The following is a 27,776-nucleotide window of genomic DNA, read 5'->3' on the forward strand; positions in this document are numbered from 1 at the left end:
TACAGATCACCAAGAAGAGAAATGAAAATTAAAACTCTGAGGTTATGTCAGCTTGGCAAAGATGATGAAAGGTGCAGATAGTTGATGTTGGAGAGGTGGGGAGACACACATTGACACTCTGTTGCTGGAGCTGTGAATTGGTCCAACTATCTTGGAAAACAATTTGGAACAAAAAGTCACTAAATAAAGTCTTTTTTTTTTCCAACACTTTCCCAGAAAATAAAACACTTTCCCAGGGACATAAAGTAGGCATCCCATCAGTTGATGAATGGCTGAACAAATTTTGACCTATTCATATAGTATAATTGAGAAAAATATGGGAAGATTTGTTCTAATGCAGAACTAGGAAAACAATATGCACAGTGGCTATAATAAATAAATAAATGAACATAGCAGTAAAAGGCGTTCAGAATTAGACTAATTTCTCTGACCAGTCTAGGTCCAAGAGAACAGATGATGAAACACACTGCACTCATTTTAGTAAAAAGGTAGGAGACAATGGTATGAAAACTTGCGTACAACTCAGTCATTGTTGCTTTGTCATTTCTTCATTTCTAACTTTTTCTTTGTTTCAAGGGTGTTTTAGCATGTGAAGTTTTAAGGGCTAGTAAAATTCTACTTTTTCTGGTCTCTGCATCAATAGGTGAATCTCTACTTAGAAGAATTAGATTTGTCCCAGATTTTGATGACATTTGTAAATATTTTCTTTAATTCCATAGGTTAAACTCTGATCCATACCTGTCTAGCTGTCTGATGTGAACATAACTCTTTAGTCTTTATCAAGTAACCTTTGTATAAAGCATCTCGGACAAGATGTTCAGTTTTCAACTTAAGTTCAAAATGGTGAAGTTTAAATTGTGTTTCCTCCATGATTCTTCCTCTGAACTAGCTTCCATGTTATATGGGCATCTCCGCCCCTCCCTAAAAAAAAAATCTGTTCTCTGTCTCTATGTTGGACAACTAGACTAAGTTTGCCAAGTACATTAAAAGAACACACTATTCACCATATCAGATCAGGCCTCCCACCTCAGGTCCCCAAAGACCTCTTTACCATTGTATTCAAGAGTCAGATTCCTTAATCTTCTGCATTTTCTTACTTCACTCTGTCCATCAGTTCGGTAAATATTCTTGTGCTGTTTTTCAGTCTGTCCACTTAACCAGACCATTCCCTAGACCAGTCACCATCACTTGTTTCGTCTCATATGTGTAGCTTAAAGAGTGAAATATTTATTGAGGCAGGTAGCCTAGTAACATTAAAAATACTGTAATACACTAACGTTAGCAGAAATGAAAAGGAGAGCTATTGCACACAGTGTTAAAATGTGACAGAGTAGCCAGGGCCTTTGAAGGAGATATCTGGGTAGAGCTAACTCAATAGCAGAGGAGAGGGATTATTCCCAAAGCTAGGGCTCTGGGACATGGATTGCTGTTTACAACTCTCTTAAGGATATTATCATCTACTCTTAAATCTCACCCTACCAACAAGTTCCCACTGCGTCTCCGCCTTGAAATGCCAATGTCATTGTCACAGATTCTATTCTCATTCTCATTCTCCGGCAAAAATGTATAAAAAGGATTTTCCTTCTTCCTAACACATTCTATAATACAGAAAGAGTACTTAATTTGGTCAGAGAGTCTGACTTTGATTTCATACTGTGCCAATTAATACCTGTTACCTTGGACAAGTCACAAGTCCTTTGGATCTCAGTTTCCTTGCCTGTAAAATGAACAGGTTTGACTAGATGACTTCTGAGATTCTTCCAGCTCCAAATCTATGATTCCTTAATCCTTTTCCCCATTCAGCCTCCTCAAAAACCTTATGTTGTGAATCATGAGAGGACCACAAAGAGATGCATGGGTCTAATCTAAACCCAAGCTCACCCTTTAGAAAAACAATTCCAGTTCTCTTACTATCATTGTGACCTCGGGACAGACTACTTTTTTTTGGTTGTAGGGACGACTCATTTATCTGTTTTTCCTTTTATTGATGCAAGTATAATTTTTTTCTTCTTCTAAAGACTACTTCAGTTACATCTCAGAGGTTTTGGTACATTATCTTATTGGCATCATTTTCTTCAGGCCCGCACAACATACGGCCCGCCAAAGGATTATGGGCAGCCCACAAAAAATGTAGAGAGTGTAAAAGAATGTAAAGATGTAATGAGTGCTTTGTCCATGCCCCGCTTAGCCTGCCTTCCACTAGTCACTATTGTGCCCGTCATGTAACTTGGTGGGTGAGTTGCCACTGCCTACTCTTCTCTTGTTTGTCATGTGACCCATGGCAACCAATCGTCAGTGTGTCTCTGGTCAGAGAGGAGTGATTTCATGGCAAATAAAAATCTTAATAAGTGTGATTAAGTGATATTAATTGAAATTTCCCTTTTTTAAACTATGGTTTATTTGCAAAATAGTTTAATCATTAATTATACCTTTACTTGGAAAGTGAGCTGCTAAAAACCTGTCTGCAGCCCAAAGAAGTTTAGCCTATTTTAATTTTGGCCCCTACCTACTGCCAAATTGTATGGGTCTGATTTTCTTGAGTGAAATCCTCTATTGTTTCTGTGATTTCCTCTTTGGTCTGTATTCTTTAACATTCATTTGAATTTGAATCTTTTCTTCAACTTCCTCATTGGTTATAATTTTATTTATAATTTTGATTGTAAAAGATGTGTGTGTCATTTCTGCTTTTCTGTATTTGTTTGTGAGGTTTTATTTATATGCCCTAACACATGGTCAGTTTTTTTAACAGTTCCATGCAAAATTTAAAAATGGATACTCCCTTTGATTTCCATTCAGTAATTACCAGAGATCAATTATATCTAATTTTTTTCTAAAATTATTTTTAGGTCCTTAACATCTTTCTCGTTCATCTTTTTGTTAGATTTATCTAAATCTAAAAGGGGCATATTAAGGTTCCCATCTATTATACTTTGCTGTTTCTTTGTCTCTGTAATTCATTTGGCTTTTCTTTTAAGTAGTTAGACACTAAGTCATTAGGGGTGTGTGTGTGTAGTATTGGGGTTGTTTCCCTGCTTGCCTCTTTTATCAGTTTTTGTAATAGTTCCATGCAAAATTAAAAACTATGTGTACTCCCTTTGATTTCCATTCAGTAATTACCAGAGATCTTGCCTAATCTGAGATCATTATTGCTACCTCTGCTTTTTTGGATTTAGTTGAAGCATAATAATTTCTACTCCATACCCCCATTATTAACTCAGTGAGCCTTGGGGTTTCAAATGTATTTCCTTATAGATAGCGTATTGTTGGATTTTGCTTTGTAATCCCTTCATCTTTTTCACATGAACTGATATGATTACTGTGGTTTATTTTTCTCTTATATCTTTTTTGCTTTTTTTTCTGCTCCTTGCTCCCCTGCCCCACTCACTACAAAGAAAAACAAGGTGGCAAAAGAGCAAGAATAATATAATCACTAATTAACTATAAAAGATCCTATCTGCTTTACCCAGCTTTTAAACTTTCTTTTTAATCCTTTTCTTTTATATATGTCTTCTGAATATAAAGTTTATTTTGCTTGTGACTATTCCCTCTCCAATTTTCTCATCTCCTCTTCTTGTCCCAGCCTTTCTCTTTTTGTATGTGTATGTCTGGGGGGGTCTGGGAAGATGTTTACCCCTCCTTTGTCCAGTCCGGATTCCAGTCAGTGAGGTTTATGAGATACCTATTTCGCCCCACCCTCCCCTCCATTTTTTAAATACTTCTGGTGCACTTGTATTGTAAAAAGTAGTAAGGTCTTCCCCCTTCTTTTTTTTCTTCTCTAATGTACTCCTTTTTATTGTCTTAAAACCATCAAAAAAGAAAAAAACCACGTGGGGCCCCATGCTTGTCTTTCTTTACTCCCTCTATGACAGTTGAAGACTGGGATTCTGAAGAGACAATTATCTCTTTTTCTGCCTATTAGAATCCAAGCATTAGATTGTCATTTGGGACCCTTCGAGTTACCCAAATATATTTACCTTTCTAGGTTTCTCTTATCTTGTTTGCATTTCAGAGATTCTGTCTAACTTTGATCTTTGTAATCAAGAATGCTTGAGAATCCTTTATTCTCTCACATATCCATTTTTCTTTGGCCTTTTATCTTTTGCTTTTTGGAATACTGTATTCATGTCACTGCTCTACACAAAATCCTCCAGTGGTTACCTATAACCCATATTAAATTTTAAGGTCCTTCTGCTGGCACTCAATGCCTTCTACACTCTGGCAACATTTTTCCTCTCTGGGCTTCTCCCATTACTCATTGCTATGTAGTCAGCAGTTCATCTAAAGTGTACTACAACTATACACATTCTACATTTTCTCCTCCTAAACCTTTGTTCATATTCCTCTTTGCAAAGAAGACCCACCCTCCCTCTCTCCAATGAGTTGCTGCATATCTTTTAAGGACATTTTAAATGTTTTTTTTTTTCTACAAGATTTGTTGATGTACTTTCCTTTGTACCTTTTACTTTTCTAATAAACTTTCCATTTATTTTAAATTATAGTTATACATGCCATATGCCCCTTACTATACTCTTAACTTCCATGAAGGTACAGTCTGTGACTTATTTAAACTTTGTAATTCAGTAAATAACAATGCTTTAAGTGCTTAATGTTTGTTGAGTTGGACTGACAGCCACATAGTACCTCATCTCTCTAGAATTTGCTTTCCCAAACTTTTGCTGTGTGTATGGGACCTTACAGCTTTGAACAGATAAATTTCCTACACTTCTTCCACTCTTTCTTTATATTTTACAATCTCATCCTAACCTGCTAAATATATACCTGGAGAGATTTTCCCCTTCTAGTTCCCAGGCAACCTTCATGAGATAGCATGGATTCATTAAGAATAAGTAATACTGGATAAACCTCAGTTCTTTGTTTTTAATGCAATAAACAATGCGATAAACCTGAAGTTCATTTTCTTGGTCTAGCATGTTATTGATTATTCACTTTTGGATAAATGGGCACTTGAAATTCTTCCAAAAATTGGTGAGAAAAATATATTGTTTCTATAATGTTGGTCATTCTTTTCTTATATAGCTAATTTTAAATTTTGCCATTAAATTTATTCTAATGGTTTATTTGCCTGTGTGTACACATACGAATAAATATAAAATATATGTACAGTACCTGAGGAGAGTACTAACAATATATTGTCATTAGATATTCATGACTGAATCCTTTTATTGTGTTTTTAAAACTGAAAAATCTTGAGCTATAAATTAGCATAGAAAATTGGTCTATGATTTCAGTGGTATGGCCCCATATGGGGTCATGACCCACAGTTTAAGAAGTACTGAAAGGGTCACAAATAGAAAAAGTTTAAGAAACCCTGGTATAGGGAACTCCTGGATGAAGAAGTGCTCTACCAAAGGAGATTGGTACCTGCTCTGCAACTTGTATTAGTTGCCTGGAACATTGAAAGGTTAAGTGACTTGCCCAGGGACTCATACTTAACTGAGGAAAAAATGCTTTCTTCATTCACTTAATCCCCTTTTCCTTTGTGAATATAGCCATTTTCCTGCTTTGCACTAGACAGGAAGTAAAATCCACAAAGGAAAAGTCCAGTGAAAAGAATATGTCATTAAAGAAAAATTGCCAGGGGAGTGGAGGGAAGATAGCAATAAATTGATCACATGTTAGCTGTTACATGTTGGTTTAATGAAATTTTGTGGTTTGGTTAATAAGGTATTATGTCAACTTCAGTAATTAATTTCTTAGTTATAAAGTTGATTTACAAAACTCTTTGAGGTAGATGCTAAAGTTAGCTATGTTAAACTGGCATTTTAATTAAATTTTAATTTCTAAGCTACAGTTCCCATGAGGAACCTCATCAAACTTTTCTCATATTCTTGATCTAATAATAAACATTTTTGGCTTCAACTTAATGGAGTTCAGATGCTACATAAGCCAAAATGACTTTTAAAAAGCCAGCTTTACACTTGAAATGTAATAAAACGAATTTCTGTTTAAGGAACAGAATCAAAATAGAGAACAAAAGGCATCAACAAAATGAAACCAAAAAAATCAAATAATCTTGTTCATGTTTAGTTTATTCCACAGTTTAAGCACAAAAGGTAACTTCAATAAAAGTGATGCTCATTTTTCATTATTTTAGTTTACCCATTGGTTTCTAACCTCATTCATGAAGTCAACAATGTATCTGATATTTTAAATATGCTTTAAATATTTGTTATCCTATGTATAGTAGGTAGTGGTCATTTAGGAAATATGTTCAGCAACACAGAGCTGTGAAACAGTCATCATAATCATTTTCCAAATCCCTGGTGATACAGGAATTTGTGAACCAGATTCTTATTAAAATTAAATTTTACTCTGAGATTAAAAAGCTAATTGAATAATCTAAATTTTATGTAGTACCTAGCTAGGTGAATTTTACCTTTTGCTTTTAAAGCAACATCATAGAAACCAAATTAAAATGCCCTGTTATGTTTGAAGAATAACACACATGTGTGTGTGTGTGTGTGTGTGCATACAATTCATTTCTAGTTTTCAGCCTTCCCTTCTATAAGATTTTGTTTTAAATTTCCTCCCCCTTCCCATGATGGTGTGCAATCTGATATAGGCTCTACTTATACATACATATTAAACATTTTCACATTAGTCACAATGTAAAGAAGAATTAGAATAAATGGGAAGAACCACAAGAAAAAAGAAACAAAAGAAAAGGAGAGCAAATAGTATGCTTCCATCTGCATTCAAACTCCAAAGTTCTTTCTCTGATGTGGATGGCATTTTCCATCGCGAGTCTTTTGGAATTTTTTTAGATCCTTGCTTCGCTGAGAGGAACTAAGTCTATCGAAGTCAGTCATCACACAATGTTGCTGTTAACTGTCTACAATGGACAGAGGTCATTTTAATTACTTTTAAAGCACAATTCCACATTGCTTTCCAGAATGGATCAATTCATAGCACCACCAACAGTGTATGCCTGTTGATTAATACCACCTCTGTAGTAAAACTTCAGAATCTTATTAGTCATTCGGAGCAGTCATGTTTTGCATTTCTTTCAAGAATTGTTTGTTCGTATCCTTTGACCACTTTTACGTATTGAGGAATTGCTCTTGGTTTTAAATCTTTGTATTTGTTTCCTATATGTCTTGGGTAGTTTACCCTTTTCAGACACTTGATACAAAGGGTTTTTTTTCCCAATCAATAATTTTCCTTCTTATGCTAGCTGCATTGATTTTGTTCAACAAGGCCACTTGCCTTGGAAGACAACTTAGTTTAGGTTCAGTCATACACTAATATAGTTAACATTGATATGCTAAAATATTTTAAATCAGGGACATTTATTACACAGTGATATCCCTTTCATTTAATTTGCACAATACTTACAGAAATTCTTCAAGACTCCTGGTAGGCATTGAGTGTATAAGTTCAATTCTTGAGTTACCTAGAATTTTTTCTGTAAACTTTGAATTTTTGTGTTTAATGAGTAGGTACAAAAAAAACCTCGTGTGTGTATATGTGACACGATGGATATATGCACACATATATTCATATATAAGAAAAAACAAATACAGACTGCAGTATAGATTGAACTAGATGATTACTGAGGTCCCTTCTAATGCTAAAAAATATTTTTAAAATGCCATATAGATACATTGTCCTGTGACAAATTCCATAATTGTAACATGTTACAGCATTTCTTCTGTTAATGTTAAAATTGTAGTGTGAATGCAAAGAGAATTGCTGACAATTGTATCCAAATTCATCTTAGAGTAGAGTTCTAATTAACTGTTGAGTTTAGAGGATTGAGATGGAGTGAGTAGACAGTAGAAGATGCCTTGAATGTAGAATCGGAAATATTATGGTGAGAGGGTTAGAGATTAGGTAGTTAGGAAGAAGAATGATTGATATTTAAGCTTGTGTCATTTGTCATTTTTTATGGAATAATTTTGTTTGAGGTTTAATGTTAACAAAACTATAAAGCAGTTTTTTTGGGAGGGGTACATAATTTTTTGGCAATATATATGCTTTTCCCCCCTAAATATCTACTAACAGCATTATAATAAACTTTGTCAAACAGTTTTTAGTTAAGGCCAGTACAAGTGTGCATTGCCTAATGCAGTAGATGTTATACTAAAATTTTTAATGATTAAGTTTTATTTTTGTTCATTGTATCATACTTTAAGTGCAGTAGAGGAATTAAACTTTTAAAGAATTTTTGAAGAGAATCATTTTATCGTGTGGACAGTTGCCCCCTTAATTTTTCCTATTTTGTTAAGTTCATATTTTTATATATTGTTTGTTCCCAACTTAGGACTTATTTATTTGTTATTTATTTGCTTACTTGCCCAGGTGTCACCAAAGAAAAAACATTTATTCCTAAGAAGTTTGTAATTTGTTTTGGGAATTATTGGGGTTCATGAAATGAGACTTGAAAAAATTAAATGATCACCCAAGTATTTTTATATTTTTGGAACATCATTCTGCTGCCTATTATCCATTTTCCCAAAATATCTCATGAGCCTGAAGTAGTTTATACTAACATATCTGCCAGATTTTCTCTATTTTCTTATTCAAAACTTCTATTACATTTCATATTGTATAAAACAGTGCTGTCAGATTGTTTTAGAAATGGATCCCTGCTAGCCACATATCGACTAAGAAAATCACAAATTAACATTCTCTACGTTGTATTGTGTATTAGGAGGCGGGGAAGGGGATGGTGGTGATATTTCCCAATTACATTTTATTCTGGTTTGGGCTGCACTCAGAATTTTTAGTGTACAAGACCTTCCCAAATAATTTCAGTACTTAATTGAATCCATGAGTTTATTGATGTACTTCCTCCATTGGTTAGTTCCAATGAAGCCTTCAACCCAGGCCTTCATATCATGCGTGGTTCTAGTAGACCATAACCTCCTATAAATATTCCATAGACAATCTACCCAACTTCTTTGAGGTCTTTTAAATTAAATGAGATCCCCATTCCCTGCCAAATAATTTTTCCTGGCTTTTGAAAAACTGTCACTTCAAAGAGAAGTCCATGTAATCTGCAAACAGGAATATCTGGAAGGTCTCACCATTGATGAGTAATTCCTTCTTCTTTGGACTCTGTACAGGAAATACTCCCTCTCACAACCTCTCCCCCCTCCCTACAATAGCAATGGTATACCCTTTGGTAAATGTGTTGCTTTGCTTTATATTGATAATAGAGAGTCACTGACCAAAGTTAACCGTGGTCACACATAACTAGGACTTTTGTATAAACTTAATATATGCATGGTAAACAACTTATTGAAGAAGAAACAACTTAGAGGTTGCATTTTGCTCCACCAAGTCAATTTTTTTTTTTGACAAACAACAGAATCTTTTGTTCTCTCCATATTTATTCATTGTGACTGTAAAGTTGTCTACAAAAGCCTATCAGCTTATGCATTCCTCAAGGAACCCCTAAATATGTATGTAAAACATTCTTACAAAGAAATTATTGGAATGAGAAAGCAGGCATATGAATCAGGATTTGCTAGGTTTTTTCTCAATTACATATTTTTAGCAATATATCATCTGTGATTTTTTTTCCACAGTTCTTTCAGCATCTTTCCTTTGACATTAAAAACTGAGCACTGAGTGCTTTCAGAATTGTATCATGAAATCCATAAAGTGCAGATTTCTTTTGTATGTATTTAATCCAGCTTCTCTTCACAGTTTTATCATCTTAAGTGCCATTTCCATTTTCCTCATGTTTGATTCCAAGTGTGGTGACTCCATTCTCTTCGAGGATGAGAATAGATCACTATAGAAACTCTGACAAAGCTATTTCCATTTTGTGGCACTTTCTGTTTTTCTTCCAGTTTTCATCTATAAATACCCTGGATAATATGATTTAATTGGGTCTCATATCAAACTTTCTGTAGAATTCTCCCCCCTCGCACCCAGAGCCAGAAACTAGGGTAGGGCTATAGAACTTTGTTCAGGTTGTTCCTGGCACTGAAATTTGCCCCAGGGCTGAAAAAGCCTTGATGACAGCATTTGAATTCTTGTAAAGGAAGTGGAAGTGGTAGAGTTTGATTGCAGAACAGAACTAATGAAAAGATGGCAGGTGTCGGGGCCATCTTTCATTGAGGTTCTTGTTGCTGTACCTCTCTGTCTTCTGCTTGCAGGGTTCCAATAGCAAAAGGGGAGAGAAGGTAAAGGCTGTGGCTGACAGCCCCTGGCCCAGGCTTGGGCTCAGGAGTCACTTGCATCATCAGTGGTGGCCTACCTTCCAGCTGGGGAGAGAGGGCATGCAATGACCAGTGCTCAGAAATGGCTCTGCTTGTAATGAGGGTAAGGAAAAGAGGACTATTCAAGCCCGCTCAGCTGCTTAGCCCCTGCTTGTGGAGGGTCATGTCTTTCTGGAAGGTCTCTACCACTTTCTACATCCTGAGAACTCTTTTTTCCCTAATCTATTTTTTCTGTTCTAATCTTAACAGATATCAAAAAAGTACTTCTATATAAACTGGAACCCCAAAAGAGGATTATACATGAAAAGCTATATTTTTTGAGGATATGGCAATTAACATATCCCTGGTGACTTTGGAGAAAGCAGTCATAAGTCAGATTTCAAAGGGTTTAAAAGAGTGAGGTGAGAGGAATTGGAGAGGCACTAAGTGTAGATGGCTTTTTTTAATAATATAGCTAAGAAGGGGGTCCAGGACATTAACCAGCAGGGCAAATCCATGCACTTCTTTGAGCTTTTTGGATCATTTTCCTCAACTATGAAAGAGATTAATTAGTTGCCAAATATTGTTATTTCTGCTTCTACAATACTTCTCACCCCCCTCCTTTTGTCATGACGAGCACCTTTGTTCAAGTCTTCAATCGCTTATTGTCTAGACTATTGCAATAGCCTCCATATTGGTCTCCCTGCCTTCAGTTTTTTCCCTCTACAACCCATCTTCCAAACAATTGAAAAAGTAATTTTCATAAAGCACAGGTCTGACTAAGTCAATGCTCTAGTCATTTCCAATTCATATCAACTTCTCTGTGGCGATCTATATCACCAATTTGATACCCATAGCAGCTGCTATGAATATGCAGGCATATTTCCAGGTTTGAATTGCAAAATATAACAGACTCTCTTCCTTTAAGATGAAACCAAGATATTTATTCAGATACCAGAAAGCCAAATTCACCATGGTAACAAAGAAGTTTGTACATATTACCAATGCAGGGAGCACCGCCATCTCCAAGCCTTCCCTCTGTCAGTCCTTCCCACAAACAAGCTCCCTTAGACAAAATGCTTCCCTCTCTCACTTGTGCTAGCTGTTCTGCCTATCTCTCTCCCAGCTCTTCCTCACTCTCTCTCCTAGCTCTTCCTCACTCTCTCTTAGCTCTGCCTCATTCTCTCACTTCCTGTTCCACGTATTCGGCAAGCTCCTCCCACCACAGGCTCCACGTAACTCAGGCTCAAAGCAGGTCACATAGGCCTATTAATGGGCAAGAAAGATATTCCTATTCCATTAACATTATACCATCTTCTTAAAACGCCCTTCCATTGCACCTGGACTCTTTTCCTCGGATCATGAACTCTGATACATGAGATTTATATTTCTCTTGCCTGGATGCAGTCCTCCATGCCAGTTTCTGACAATTTCCAACATCCCTCCACCCCACACACATTCTTTCTAGCATCCCTTTATGTGTTGTCTTTTTGCCATTATGTTAAGGAAAATGTTAATTTGTAAAGTGATTGAAGTTTATAGACATAATCAGCACCCTATGAAAAAATGCTCAAGATGATTATAATACTTAAAGAAATGCACAGTAAAATAACTCAGGTTCCATCTCACAACTATTAGATTGGCAAAGATGACAAAAAAGGAAAATGACAATTGTGGGAATGGCTGTGAGAAATCAAGGAAATTAATGCCTTGTTAGTTTAACTGTGAATTGGTCCAGCTATTCCGGTAATCAGTTTGGAACTGTGCCCCCAAAGTCATTAAATTGCATACCCTTGGACCCAGAGAAACCCCAAAGAGACTTTTTTAAAAGAGGAAAAAGACAGTTATGCACAAAAAAATTTATAGCCGCACTTTTTGTTGTAACAAAGGATTAGAAACAAAGGGAATGCCCATCAATTAAGAATGGCTGGACAAATTATGGCATATGAATAATTGAATAGTATTGCATGGTAAAAAGGACAATTTCGGAGAAATCTGGCAATTCTTGAATGAACTCATTGATTAATTGGTTGGTTGGTTGTCATCCTTTATTCCTGAAGAAGAAAAACAAAATGACATCACCATGTTGGAGTCAAGTTACAGTGTGGCCTACTATGGCTGATCAGACTGATGCAAGCTCAGAACACTCTACCACCAGCTGGGCATAGATAGTTCCATGTGAACACTTGGAGTGGAAACGTCTCTAAATTTGCGCGTCTCATATTTCTTTTGAGCTACTGCAATTCTGCTTTGCTTATAGAGCACAGCACCTTCTTTAATGTGTGCACATCATGCTGGACGGTCCTTTGCCAGCATCTCCCATATCATACAGTCAATTCCAGAATTCTTCAGAGAGACCTTGAGAGTGTCCTTGTATCACTTTTTCTGACCACCATGTGAGCACCTTCTTTATGTGAGTTTTCCATAAAATAGTCTTTTAGGTAATCATACGTTTGGCATTCATACAACAAGACCCACCCCTCAGAGTTGTAGTCTCTACAGTAGAGGTTGAGTGCTTGACAATTTAGTAAGAATGGGCCTCAGCGTTTGCCACTTTATCATGCCAGGTGATCTTCAGAATCTTCCTAAGACAATTCAAATGGAAGCAGTTCAATTTCCATGGTGTGGCTCTGATAGACTGTCCAGGTTTCACAGGTACACAACAATGAGGTCAGCACAGTGGCTCTGTAGACCTTCAATTTAGTAAGCACTACCTTAGGTGTGAGAGCTGCTTTTTATCTTTGGTGTCCACCTGATCCAGCCAACTCTCACCTGTGACTCCAAGAAGCTGTGACATGTACAGCAGCCACACCCTGGTAAACCATTTCAGCAGAGAGGCTGATTTGACAATTTGGCAAATACCAGGTCGAGGGTATCCGAAGGGTCTCAAACCCTTTGGTGAGTAAGCGGAGTGTCTACCTCAAGCATGTGAAGACTTTCCCTGGTGGAATGAGCTGATGAGAACACTTTGTTTCAGTGGCCATGAAGGTGGCTGAGGCAGGTGCTGTGGAGCACTTAGAGCTCAGTTAGACAGCAAAGATGCCAGTGTCATCCACTGTATCCCGAGCCACCACCAGTTGTCTTGACTTTGTCTTGCCACTGGACTTTGATGCATGAGCCAATGCAGATTGAAAAATCAGGAGAACAGTTTATGCAGTAACAAAATTATAAAGGAAAACAACATGAGACTTAAGAAGTCTGATCAGCACCGTGACTAAGACTAGAAAACTGATACGGAAACATGCTCATGCACCTCTTGACAGAGATTAAGACATTTTTGGATGTGATAAATGTCTAGATTTGTTTTGCTTGACTGTGCTTATTTTTTATAAGGATTGCATTTTTCTTTCTTGTAGTTGGAGGAAAAGGTTTGGGTGAAGGTAAGTAGAGAAGCTAGGAATAAGATTGGCAAGGAAGAAAACAAGGTCATCGAAACATTTTTTAAAATGCACTGAAGGAGGTTCAAAAGGAAACAGACAAGCAGCAAAGCTTTGAATGTAACATGTTCCTTGTTTCATATTTTTAAAAAGGGAGCTCCATGCAATAGATATCTGTGTTTTCATATATAATCTTTTTCTATTCTGCTTTCTATGGAAATACTCCTTTTTTTGTTTTCATTAAATTTAGAATAATTTTTTTTTACAAGAAAGTAAGCCCTTTGAGGGCATGGACTATCTTACATTGCTTGTGTTTTTATCCCTAGCACTTAACACAGTACCTAGCCCATGGTAAGTGCTTAGTAAATATTTTTATTTAATCCCCTAGTCCAGCCAGTCTCTCCAGGCTCATTATACATGATCGTTCTCTTGCACACTAGATTCCATATCCCATTGCCATGCCTTTGAACTAGCTGCCCTCCATGTCTGGATTTTACTTCTTCCTCATCTCCATCTCTTAGAATCCCGTTTCTTTCAAAACTCAGGTCAAGCTACCTTCCTAGCTAATACCTCCCCCTTTGCCTATATTTTTATACACACATGTGCACGTGCACACACACACACACACACACACACACACACACATGTATCTCCTACAGTGGAATATAAGCTCTTTTGAGGGCAAGATTGTTTGTTTTTTGTCTTGTTATACCTAGAAGCTAAGACAATGTTTGACACATAAATATCACTTAATAAATTCTTGTCAATTAATTGATAGATGTTCTCTATGGCTTCTGGTTCTGTTCTAACATTTTGCTATTTTCCCTAAAAATCATCTGTCAAATCTGGTCTGTGACCTGATAAAGGATAGTTAGGTTTAGATTCTTTCTCTAGATAAACACCAGAGAATGCTTTATTTTTGTGCCATCTCAATGGATTAATTGATTGTTCATTTCTCAAAGAGCTTTTTTTCCTAAGGCTTTTAAAATAAAAACTCCCAGAAGAAAATCCCATCAGTGTCCCTCCACCGTATTAAGAATTCTCTTGGCTGAAACTTTAATTAAAATATTTGTCTGATAAGCTGGCTAGATAGACTGGTTTTGGGGTTTTTTCCAGGTGGTATAAGATAATTAAAATAATGAAAGTACCTGTCGACCCATCTGGTCAATCTTACCTTTCTTAGACTCAGAGCTTTATAGCAACTTATCTATGCTGTTTCCACTGCCATAATTCAAGGTAGATACTAATTTACCAGGCAGGGGGATTCTAGAGGCATTTGTGGAGCCTCTGAGCTTAGAGGTCCTTACTCACACTTTTATTTTACACCATATAACTGCAGTCATACTAAACATTTTGGGGGCCAGTTTTAATTAATGTTTATTCCAGAACAATTCCAGGAAAGGTCTGAAGATCAGATGCCTCAGTTAAAATGATATAATGATGATGGGTAGATTCTGATTATTCTTTTCAGTTTTCACATTCGCAGATTCTTATTCTGATCTGTTTTGCCATTTGAACATATTATAAAGCTCACATTATACGTACTCTTTGCCCTGCCATATCTTTATGCCTTTGGCCAAATGCTATAAAATTGTGAGCCCAGAGTTTCAGCTAAATTCCCTTTCATTCATTAGTTACTACTACTTGTTACAAGAAAAGAAAATGTTTATGTTTTACAAGTGTCTGTCCTCTTAAGTTCTCTAACAGGAATCCAGCCTCAAACAGTACTTTTAAGACAATCATAGTTGTCCAAAATGTACAAGGTGTTTATTTTGAAAGTAAGCTCCTGGAGAGTAGGGACTATGTCATTTTTGTTTCTGTATCCAGCTCCTAGCACAGTGCCAAGCACATAATAGTTGCTTAATATTGATTGATTAAGCAAACAAAGAATTAGCTTCTAGTAATCATCGTAAAGGACATTAATTCATCAACGTACCAATGAATATTCCTTGTGTGAGGAGCCCCAGTTGAGTCATTGGTCATAACATATTTATGTTATAAATCTGGGAACTGAGGGAAGGAAATCACATTGGGTATAAAAATTTTTAAATTGTGTAAATTTTTTGAAAGGAAAGGGGATGTGTTAAATTTGTAACCAAGAGTCAGAAGTTACAATAACAATTAGATTCTAAAGGGAAAATAGTCTCAAAAGACATATTAGTATACTGTTGGTTGTTCAGTCATTTCAGTCGTGTCCAGTTGTTTGTGACACCATTGGGGTTTTCTTGGCAAACATACTGGAGCGGTTTGCCATTTCCTTCTCCAGCTCATTTTACAGATGAGGAAACTGGGGCTAACAGGGTTAGGTGACTTGCTCAGGCTCACACATCTAATAAGTATTTGAGTCTGAATTTAAACTCAGATCTTCCTGACTCTAGGCTGGATGCTCTATCCATTGTACCACGTAGACGCCCCAAATTTGTTACGAGTCATCATATGCATGTTGTTTTTGTTGTTCATTCATTTACTCGAGTCCAACTCTTTCTGTCCCCATGGACCATGTTGTCCATGGGGTTTTTTTTCTTGACAAAGATACTACAATGATTTGCCCTTTCTTTCTCCAGTGGATTAAGACAAATAGAGGTTAAGCTGACTTACCTAAGGTCCCACAGCTAGTGAGCATCTGAACACAGAATTGAATTTAGGTCTTCCTGACTCCAGGCCCAGCACTTTATCCATTTATCCATCACCTAACTGCCCAATGATTTTGTTGTTTATCAGTTATTTTAGTCATGGCTGACTCTCCATGACCCCAGTTGGGGTTTTCTTAGCAAAGACACTGAAGTAGTTTGCCATTTCATTCTCTAGCTTGTTTTGCAGAAGAGGAAACTGAGGCAAAAAGGGTGAAGTGACTTGCCAAGGGTCACATAGTTTATAAGTGTCTGAGGCTGGATTTGAATTCACATCTTCCTGACTTCAGGCTCAGCCGCTCTATCCACTGTGCCATCTTACTGCCCCAGTAGTATATTAGACTGTACAAAACCACGTTATTACTTTTTTCTTTTTCATTTATCTGTCATTAACCATTTCATTTCAGTTACAGTTTCAATGTACAGAGAACAAGGATCGAACCGTGCATGTTAAATTTAGCCCTATAGTAACAAAATTGCCTTGTTTTTGTCTCCTTTGGAACTTTTTCATATTCTTCTGCAAATTTTTATTATTTTAAATAATTCTCCTTCCTTTTGTATCTCTGCCACTACTCACTCCCACCTTCTCCTTTAGTAGACCTCCCTTTGAACAAATAAAATAAGTAAAGTTAAGCAAAACAAAGGTTCATGTTGGCAGTATCTGAAAACGTGTCTCATTTGCAGCTGTAGTCTGTTGCTTCTGTGCCTAGACATGGGCGACATAATTCTATATCTTTCAAAGTTGTTCTCTTTACATTATGTTTTTTTGTGTAAATTGCTATCCTGACTTTTTTTTTATTCTTCGTTAGTTCATACAAGTTTCTCAGAATCCATCACAGTCATCACTTCATAGAGAAAATGATATTCCATTATGTTCAATATATACTATAGTTTGCCCAGCCGTTCTCCAGTTGCTGGGTATCTGCTTTGTTTCCAATTCTTTGCCACAACAAAAAGAGCTGCTATAAACATTTTTGTAGACATGAATTCTTCGATCCCTTTGGAGATTATCTACCTTATAGTAGTATCACTGAATTGAAAGATATGCACTGTTTAGCGCCTATTGAGATCTCATTCCAAATTTCTTTCCAGATCAGTTGGACCAATTTGCAGCCCTATCAACAGTGCATCTCTGTGCTTGACCTTCCGTAACATCTCTAGTAGTTGACATTTTCATATTTGTCATCTTTGTATACACAGCTGTTGCGTTGCACTTTACCATGCCAAGGAAGTGGAATAAATTTACTTCCATACTAAAGTTTGAGCAGCTTACCCCTTTCCTCATCAGGTTGGTCCTACCATCCTGTAGATTTTGAGCAAGTCTCTGTGAGGTAGAGTATACCTGACCCAATTTTGCAATTAGGGTAAAGCCAAAAATTAGAACCTAGGTTTGCAATTACATTTCTGTGACCTTTGTGGGCAATTAGTAAATACATGTGGAATAACCAATTTTGGTCCATTCTCCTTCAGATATTAATTTACTAGTAAAACATTGAAAGTCTGAGTTCCAGTCTGGGCTCTGCCTTTAAGTGACAGTGTAGTTGTTGGATGTTAAGCGAGTCATTTTACCTTAATGCAAAATTTTCTTAAGTGTAATGTCAGGAGCCATACGTTAGATGATTTTTAAGCTCCCTTCCATTCACTGTAATCACATCAAGGATCCTTGAAATTTTCTCTCATGAATGACAAGAGATAAAGGCACATGTAAGTTAAACACTTTTCCAAATGAGAAATTCCATGGTAGGGCAGTAGTCAACTAAAAGACAGTACATGTGAAGATTTCTGCTTATCTTCCATCCTCTCTCTAACCTAGCGATGACCTGCTAACTTCAGGGATAGTCAAGGTAGCTTAGTGATTTGTATTCAAAATTTCCATAATTGTCATGGCAAAGTAATTATGGAAACAAGAATAGGATGATAAGAAATGGAAACAAACTCTTACTATGAAATTACTAGATAAGAGTGACTCAGTTTCAACCAGTGACCCCATTGGTAAGTAGTCAATTATAAGCTTTATCATAGGTTTGTTTCCTACATGCTGTAAGATTTCTTAAAGTTTGAAATTTTTCCTTTTTTAAAGCCCTACATTCACATATTTCTATTAAGTCTCTTTTATCTATGGTTCATACGAATCATCCTTGGTAAGATATTGCCTTAATGGCACCACTTTTTCTCTTTTGTCTTTACTGATTTCTGAACGAGTAAAATACAATTTAGTTCTCTCAAGATAGCTTTTTTTTTTTCTTTCATGTTAACATAATTTGTGCTGGGGTCATTGAATTTAACTCCATGAGACTAGTCCTGGATGGTAATTTTGCATGAAATGTGTTTTCTAAACGACATCTGGTTTTCAAACTGCCCTTGGTTACATTGCTGTGTAACATCTGTACACATTTAACTACCAGTAGCAGAGGGCTTTAGACAAGTGTAGGCAACTAAGTTAAATTTGTGTGCAAATGTTTCGTATGATGCTGCTTGTTTGTTACAAATTAATGAAACACCAAAAGAGGATTCATCTAGTATTTATTCTATTAAAAGATGGAGATTCATACTCAGCATTTAGTTTCAAGACTCATGTTGCAGTGTTAAAGCATAGAAATCAAAATATTGATCTATTGAAATTTTAATGTAAACATTCATAATCAGTTATTACAATAGAATATACTATTCTAATTATAAAAGCTGTTTAGAATTTACTAAGTACGAAATGCTGTGGATATGGAACAGTACAATGATATATACCTCCTCTTCATCTGTAGATTTGTTAGTAAAATTTTGAAAGTTCGCAAGACTTTGTCATCTTTTTTGACAATAAAATGATATTGCAAATATTAATATATGTAGGATGTTATGAGAAGTTAGAATCAGAAAATACTTCACAGACATAGAGTACCAGAAATGCTAAACACTATATTTTAGTGTTTAGTCAAGTGTAAGATGGATATCCTAGGAATCAGCCCTTAACCTATCTATGCCAAGAATAGTCAAAGATTCTGAATATTTGTATTTGTATTTTTAGATTTCTGCTTTGATCCTTTACTTTAGGTTATGGAACTTTAGCCTCAGCTCAAAATTTTTTGCCTTAAAATGATTACAGAGCAATTTTAAAAATATATCTTAATGTATTTGGAGGAAGAAAGTATAGTTAGTTATAATCTAGTATATTATACATAATTAGGTGTTTATTCTGATGAAATTTACTTCTTATCAGTGACCTCCTGTTGCTGACTTAACAAAATACACACTAACATTCGAGGCCCTCCATAATCTGGTTCAGTCTACTTTTCCAGCATTATTTAATAGTACTCTCCTTTGCACGCTCTTTGTTTTAGCCAATCTGGACTATTGTAAAGCACTTAGCACAGGGCCTGCCACGTAGTAGGCTCTTCGTAAGCACTTGCTCTTTTCCCTACCTCCCATTATTTTTTATTTCTTGACCTTTCCTCTTACTGCTGTGCCTCTGCTCACACCATTAATAGGTCTTGGAGGAACATCTTTCCCTCCCCCTTCCTCCTAAACCCATTCCTGCCTTTTGAAATCATCTTCCTTTATGGCACATCTCAGGTGCCACCTCTATGTCAGGATGTATGATTCCCTTACTGGGTGTGATCTTTGGCTCTAGGAATCTCTTTTATGTTTGATAGAGCTTAGGTAGAAATGCTCTGTTACTACGATGATTAGTTTTTGCGTCCGAAGTTGCTGGTAGGTAAAAATGTCTGTTATGAAAAGGAACATTTATAATGAAACAATCACTGTGTTAAGAATCAGAAGACCTAGATTGTAGAAATTCTTGACTGTGTCACTAATCTGTTGCATGACCTTGGACAAGTCGTTTAATTCTTAGGCTTTAATTTCCCTAACTTTAAATTGAAGATGAACTAGATGATCCAAAGTCCCTTCCAAATTTGTTGCAGAAACTTGTTTCTTTGTCTCACCAATATAGAACTGATTTGGAAGGAATACTGTATTGAATATTAAATTAAAACTGCTTTATGCCTCTCTTAAAAATAAAATAATTTTATAGCTCCTAAATGCTGAATATCCTTTGTTTTTCCCTTTCGTTTGATATATGTATTATTAACACAATACCAAAACATTTGTAATGGAACAAGGTGATTTTAAAAATTATGTATTATATTTAAATGAGGTCTCACTGTCTAAACTTATGGTGTTTTCATTGGAAGCCTTTCTGAGCCTCATACCCATTCTTTCTAGGAGATATAACTTTGTTTCTTTGGTAGTCTCTGAATATAAGGAGCCAGCCCAGTGGCGATCATATCCAGCAAAATGGTTAGCCAGTAATGGTGCACTAGGGTGTAAAAGAGCAGCTGTAATAGCAGATTATTATGCTTCTTCATTGGCTGAATAGAGATTTGATTTAATAGATTATCAGTCATATTTCCCTCTCACAAAAATACATTTAATAAAAAGACAAATTTGTAGTTGTCAAATCAAAACTAAAGAAAGTTCGGAGTAGAACTTAGTGGGGTTGGTAAGTTATTAAAAGTCTTAAATTCCTTTAACTAAAACAAGTTGTTGTTTATTGTCCTTGGACTTCTATGAAATGTTAGTGTTAGGCCACTAAGTGAGCAATATCAGTTCCCAATTTAGATGAATAGGCTAATGTAATTTTTTCCAGTTATTTCTTAAGCTGAATTGTTTGTTATAGGGCAATCCTGGGTGAAATCACAGAGCAGATCATCAGAGTTATGCATTCCCACTTCTTTCCACTGCCTTTTTCTGTCTCCTGCTGGTCCACAGCATGGTAACATTGGGTATCAGTATAGAATGAGCCTGAGTTAAGCCATTTAGAGCTTGGAGCACCTATCATTCCTGGATTTCAAGCTTTAATCCTTTAGATGATGGTCCTGGGAGGTAGATGTTGTTTTGTTAAACTACTTGGTATTGACTTGACAAACCTTAATCTGTCTTTGGTAAATCCAAGCCTTGGGTTATTTTCCTGCCTTATTGGTCAGTATTCAGTTTTAAAGCAACACCAACCCAGGGAAAAGGGACAATTCAGGTTAGCTAGCTATTGGGGCTTTTTTTTCATTCTCCTGCCTGTTTCTCGCCCCGAAATCTGAGAGAGAGAAAAAATTCAAAGACCACACATTGCTTGATACCCAAGGAGTGTGGATTTTTGATCTTTTGCTGTATTTGGATAGGAACTTCAAAAAACATTTATGTGTTTTGGGAAAGTGTTTTGAGTCCTCTTATTTTAAAAGGGCAGTGCTCATACTTCTGAGTCATTAGTGAAACAAAGTATTTTGTTCCATGGAAAAGAGAATGAATGTTCCCCAAGGATAAAACCCTTAAAGATGATTGTATTTATGTTAGTTAAATAGATGTCTAGATGTATGTCTTATACAAATTTCAAAGCAATTGTATTTTCTTTGTAATTCCCTTTGCAGTTATAGATTCTTTATTGAAGGATCTTTAATATTATTATATTGGATTATGAATGGAAATGATGATATAATGTATCTTTGCATAATCAGTTAAATCTTTTGTGCTTTTTCATTTCTAGATTACCTCTCTTGTGACCCTTCAGCTGTTAACTTTGGTTGGCCATGATGACCAGCTTGATGGACCAAAGTACAAGTGCACTGTGTCTTTAGACTTTGTCAGAGCTATTGCAAGGTCAGCCCAAAATAGATTTTAATGTAGTAGTCTATAAGTTATGTAAGTGGTATAATAAATTTGAAAGTAATAGTATTTGTTATTTAAGAAAGAAGAGCTCATTTGACTCCCAGGAATGAAGAACCACTCAAGGGGGAGTCCATGCTTCTTTTAGAAATGCCCTCAGAGCCCATAGGACATTCTTTTTTCTTTTGATTCTCCTCAGTGTGGTGAATCTCTATCCATTACCCTTCCTCCATTGGAAGGTTAGAGAGTGTATTTGATTTTTGAAAATAGCTAAAAGCTAAGCCATTCAGAACCAAGTCTAATGAACAAGGTGGGCAATCAAGATGGATAATGCTGATTTAATCGGAAATGAACTGTGACTCTAAGATAGGGTTTTGTGTGTGTATGTATGTGTGTGTGTCTTGCGAATTGTTGCTGAAAGAATTCCGAAAGAGAAGTAGAAGGGTATTTTGACTGATATCAGCATCACTGGAATATGTTACAGATCACAGTTTTTTAAAAAAGGATTAGTTCCCCCCTACCCTTGAATTATAAATGCTGGTACATTTCTTATTTTAAAAATGTACGTGCTTTAAAATCATTCTGTCTTCTAATTTGTGGTGCGTCATATAAGAATGTGATTCTACCACTGACCTCAGTAGAGCATATATCTTTTGTCATTCAATAAATTCGCTCACACCAATGTTGCAAACATACAAAATGGCCAGCGAGAGTCAGGACTATGTAGTCTGTGGACAAAGAACAAAATAAAACTAACTAGTCCATGTCAGTTTTTGGTGCATTTTACATAGCCAGTCTTTTGGAGGGGGAGGGAAAAGGGGGAAGTCTAGCATCTTACTTAGAAAGTCAGAAAAATATTCCTCTTGCCCAATTCCCTTTCCATTCTTTCAACATTTTTATGTATCTTGCAACTTAATTTATTACTTAGTTTTCAAAGTAGTTTTCATCCTCAAATTGAAATTCATGGTACAGGAATAGATTAGCTTAGATTCGAATCATTTTAAGCTTCATTACTCAATATTTCTCAGGTATATATCTGCCTGTAACAGTGAAATACACTTTACTCTTTATGAAAATGTGATAGGATTTCTGGTTTAGGGTATTGTCTTCAAAGTTATAAAGTTTCAGGTTATCAGTTGAACCATTAAAAAAAAAACTCTACTATCTGTGTATACAAGGAAAAAGAAATAAAACACGAGGTCCTAGGAGGAAGACAATATTTTTAAAAGGGAAAAGGACACAAAGAGGATTGGGGTATAACAAAAAAATACTAAATTAATATCCAAAACTCAGCTCATCTTAAAGTCATTTAAATTCTGGTTTTTTAAATGGCGCTAGGCAAATCACCATTGAAACTGTTTGCCTTTTTTCTCTATCATACTCATGTCCTGTTTCTTTTATGATGTTTGCTTTAAAAAAAAGAAATCAATCATTCCCTCCCAAAAAATCAATATGCATTGCATTCTTCAGGGGAGAAATAGTTGTGCTTAGTGAACCTGATAGATGGTAAAAAGCCAAGAAGAGTTAGAGAAAGTACTTGCAAAGCACATTTTCTCCTTTACAAATCAAAACTTCCCCCAAGAATAAATTGATCTAAGCCTTGTTAATCCAACATTCTTATAAGAGTAGAGTTATAGCCTGCTATGAATTTGACTGCCTTATATCATCCTTGATACTGCCAGTGTGGCATACTATCAAATTCTCATATAGTTGCCAATACCCTGGAAGATGATCTGCTGGGATCAGTTGGCAGATCGCCTGTGGTAGAGGAAATTAGGAATTTCAGTTACCTTGACAAATGTGTGTTTCTTAAAGGAATGGATTTAGTTATTCATTCTCTGCGAACATTCATTCTCTGTTAACATTGAAACATTTCCTTAAGATTTAAATTGTTTTCACCAATTAATACAGTTAAATTGATTAGCTTTCTCCCTTTTCTTTATCATCTGAAGCTCTAGTTTTGCTCAACATGTATTTAAAAGCACACAGGCAATAAGCCCTAAAATTAGATCCACTTTTCCTACTGTTCCTTGAAACTGGAAATTAGTTGATAGTTTTGCCCGTAGGTACGTGATAATATGAATTCTCTTTCTATTTATAATAGAAAAACACCTGCCATGCCCTGGATATCTCAGAAAACCATTCTTTCTCCCTCTACCAGAAAGGACAATTCAATTATTACCTGAATGTTTTCTGTCATCTGTACCTCTTCTCTCCAGATTTTCTGGGTTCTAAAAGCTGTAGAGAAGAAGAAATATATAAAAAATGGAGGGAAGGGGAAATTAAAGTTGTATAATCAAATGTTTTATTTCTATACCATTAAGATATTTTATTTGTCAATTTTTTTAACAGCTCTGTTTTTGTGTCAGTTATATAAGAATTATTTTTGGTCATGATACTTCTGTGTGATAAGGTTAGCTTTCCTTATAGTGGCAGCATTACGGTCAAATGGTTAAGGTACTTGGGCTCTTCTTGTCCCCTATCAGATACCACTGTCACCCTGGAGCCTCACTTAAGCTGTTGCTAAATAATTTTTCACAAATAGTTTCCATTATTGGCTATTTTAAGAATTTCAGAATATCTTTTGTGTTAATAATGTGCCAGAAACTTTTTTAAAGTTACAAAGTGATAGCCAGAAACATTCAGTGATGATGGTTTAATAACTAAGAGATGCAATTAGCAAATCTTTAATATGCCACTCTCATATGGATGATTATTTTTGCAGTATTCAGTGTTAAGCCTTTCATTTTATACTTATTGCTAGATCATTATATCTAATTATTTTGATCATTTATTCAAATAATAAAACTCTAAGTCTGAATATTTGTAGTGAAGAATGAGTTTAGAGAAAAGAAAATAATTATATGTCTCTCTCCACTGCTATTTTATTCTGCCTGCATCAGAGTACAAAAATACACATTCACATCATCTATCTGTTGAATCTCATTCTTGGATTTTACAGATTTAGCTACAATGCATACACAGGTCAACTAGTGTTAAAAGACTGAAAGAATGAACATCATAAATGAGGACAGATGAGCTATGCAGTATGTAATGCTTAAACAGGTGGTTTGAATGATAAACAGTGTTCAGCAGCACAAAAGATTTAAATACTTTTGCATCTCTAATTACTTTATCCTGTTTATTAGACAAAAAGCAAGTAGCTGGCAAACTAAATTTCAACTTTCTATGGCACAATTGAAATAGAGTCTTTACACAGTTAGAGCTAACTTTATTTCTTTAAAATACCCCCAAAAACTTAATGCCTGGCAAAAACTTTATTCAGATATTGTTTGTCTAATAGCATTTCAAAGAATTGGCGTCAAGCTTGTCAGTATTATGTGCAATGTAATAGCACCAATGGATTGTAAAGCATTAATTGTGAATATTCCTATGTGCTCTTCCCCCAAACACACATTGCTCTGAGCAGTCCAGGAGTGGTGATACTAACAGGTTCTGTGTTTTTGTTTATAGGACGGTGAACTTCGACATAATAAAATACTTGTATGATTTCTTGTGAAAACAAGCTTCCCAGCTTCACATATGGACACTGTGACAGTGACTAAGCCAAGCTGTGTTCATCCATCACTTAGCTGGCCAGGCAGAGGAGTGTTTTGGCTCTATTGGATTTGTCCAAACAGGTGCTGGCCCAGCATGGCATCCGATGAAAATGCTCTGATTGGTCTGGGTGGATCTGAGCAGAGGACTATTTACCAGAGACCCTGGAGTATTTGGAAGCAATGTGTTAATTATAAACAGCAGGGTTTGAGCACAATCTGTTCTATTCTTAATGATGTTATCTTAACACTGAAATTGCCTGAAACCCATTTACTTAGGACTGCATTTTGCTCTGTGAACTATCCCCTGCGCTTTGAACGTGCCAGCAGCCCTTGTTTATATGCCCAGTTTTTTCACTTCCTCTCTGCAGGAGTCTTTGCAATTGCCTGCCAAAGCAGCTTTTTCCTAAGGCCACCATTTTAAGAGATTGGAATTGTGAAATGTAATAAATGTAAGGTTATATCTAAATCCAAATGAGTATATATGTTTTTCTGTGTAGATCATAATTTTCTCAGAACAGAAGGTAGTTTGATTGGATATAGATCAGCTTTGCATTTCTGACCGATTGTAGTAACTGTCAAACTGGAAAGTGCTTGTGTGATACTTATCTGGACACCCACTTGTAATTAACTGCCCAAACTAGGGCTCTATTAATGTGACTAGCTTTTGATTTTAACCACTAGCTATTAAAATTTTTACAATTAAAACTCTGCCTGTTATGTCAACTATACACCTTGGTTCTAATTTTCTTGTCTAATTTGGTTTTTTGAAGGCACTTCCTGGTTAACATTTGAATATTCAAAAATTGTTTTAAGCTCATTTAGAATGCTTGATAAAAGGGCCTAGTTTAAATTTCAATACAAATGGAATTTTCATATAATTCGTTTTTGAAGAAAAACTCACATTATGTACTCCCAGACAAGAAATCTTTGTATACAATAATTACCTGTCACATAGGAACTATAACTTACTAACACAAAGTACAGATTAAACAAGTAATTATTTATGTACTTCATACTCTATATTTAGCAGGTAAGGAGAAAGAAGAGAGAAATAAATTATACCCTTATCTTGGTAGAAGACAACAAGGAAAGAAATTCCTCTCCAAAAAAGAGCATTATTCATGGTGTGTTAGTATATTCCTTCTATAATGGCCTCACCCTAATGAAGCAGGGGTACACTGGTCATGTCAAGTCAGGACCAATGCTCTAGACATTGTGAAAGTTGTGAGATTACTATACCAGAATTCCCAAACTTCAACAAAAATGAAGTCATTTTTTTTTCTGGAGGGGGGAAGGCAGGGCAATTGGGGTTAAGTGACTTGCCCAAGGTCATACAGCTAGTAAGTGTGTCAAGTGTCTGAGGCCAAATTTGAACTCGGGTCCTCCTGACTCCAGGGCCAGTGTTCTACTCACTGCACCACCTAGCTGCTCCAAATTTTTGTACAACCACTTCAAGTAAGAGGAATACCAGGTGGTGTGGCTTCTTAGTCCTAAAAATAGTTTGATTTAATATGTTTTCCAAAAGCTTTTTGCTGACCTAGGTTTACATAGACTGGTACTGTTACAGAAGAGGCAGAGATAGTAACCAAAAGTTAGCGAGACAGAGAGAAGTTTTTCCATAAGTTTTTCAGGGCCTGCCTCTTCCTCCCACCCCCAACACATAATATATTCTCATGTTGGGTGCCCAGAGTTTTATTGTATTTTTATTTTGTTAAATATTCCTTGATTACGTTTTAATCTGGCTTAGGATCGCAGTTAGGAGTGTTATGAGCTATGTGTTTGACCCCTGGGATCTAGGTCATCCTCTCTTCCAATTATGCCTGTCTTGAATCTCCTTTCTGAGTCTTGACAAGTTATGAGTCTTGTGATTTAAGGTTAATGAGTGTTTAATATGTTGCCCTTTGTGGGATATTCGCATTTCCACACGGGAGGCCTACAGATACCAATAATAAGGTTTTCTATTACTGGGAATTTTAGACACTTGTGGCAGGTCAGTAATTAAGATTTCTTTTAAGGAGTGGGCCTTTGTAATACAGTAGAAAAAGTTCTGGTTCTGGAGTCAGAAGACTTGAGTTCAAATCCCACCTCTAATATTTACCTGTGTGACCTTGGAAATCTCTATGCCTTACTATACGGCCAGTTTTTGTTTAAATATGTATATACATATGTATATATTCCTTAGCATACTGCTTAGAAGATTGTATGTCTTTTAGCTTTAGTTCCTCCAGCAATTTGTTCAATTCTTTATTTTCCTTTTTGTTTTTCTTTCTGTTATAGTTATCCCAAAGTGACAGACATTAAAAACATCTGTCACTGTTATATTACTGCTTATGTTTTCTTGTAATTCAGTTAAATGTAAAGGCATTGACATACAAGTTTAATATCGACATT

General features: G+C 35.9%; 1 protein-coding gene across 1 annotated transcript in view; it reads left to right on the forward strand.

Moving 5' to 3' along the window:
- The window catches only part of ORC5 (origin recognition complex subunit 5), a 94,870-nt gene extending 68,757 nt beyond the window's left edge, over positions 1-26,113 (forward strand). Inside the window, exons 13-14 of the mRNA XM_036758580.1 lie at positions 21,707-21,819; positions 25,300-26,113. Coding sequence (XP_036614475.1) covers positions 21,707-21,819; positions 25,300-25,345 — 159 coding nt within the window. The 3' untranslated portion in view covers positions 25,346-26,113. The remainder of the gene's footprint in view (positions 1-21,706; positions 21,820-25,299) is intronic.
- The last annotated feature ends 1,663 nt before the right edge of the window (positions 26,114-27,776 follow it).

The sequence above is a fragment of the Trichosurus vulpecula genome, chromosome 5 (assembly GCF_011100635.1).
Source record: "Trichosurus vulpecula isolate mTriVul1 chromosome 5, mTriVul1.pri, whole genome shotgun sequence".
NCBI classification, from domain to species: domain Eukaryota; kingdom Metazoa; phylum Chordata; class Mammalia; order Diprotodontia; family Phalangeridae; genus Trichosurus; species Trichosurus vulpecula.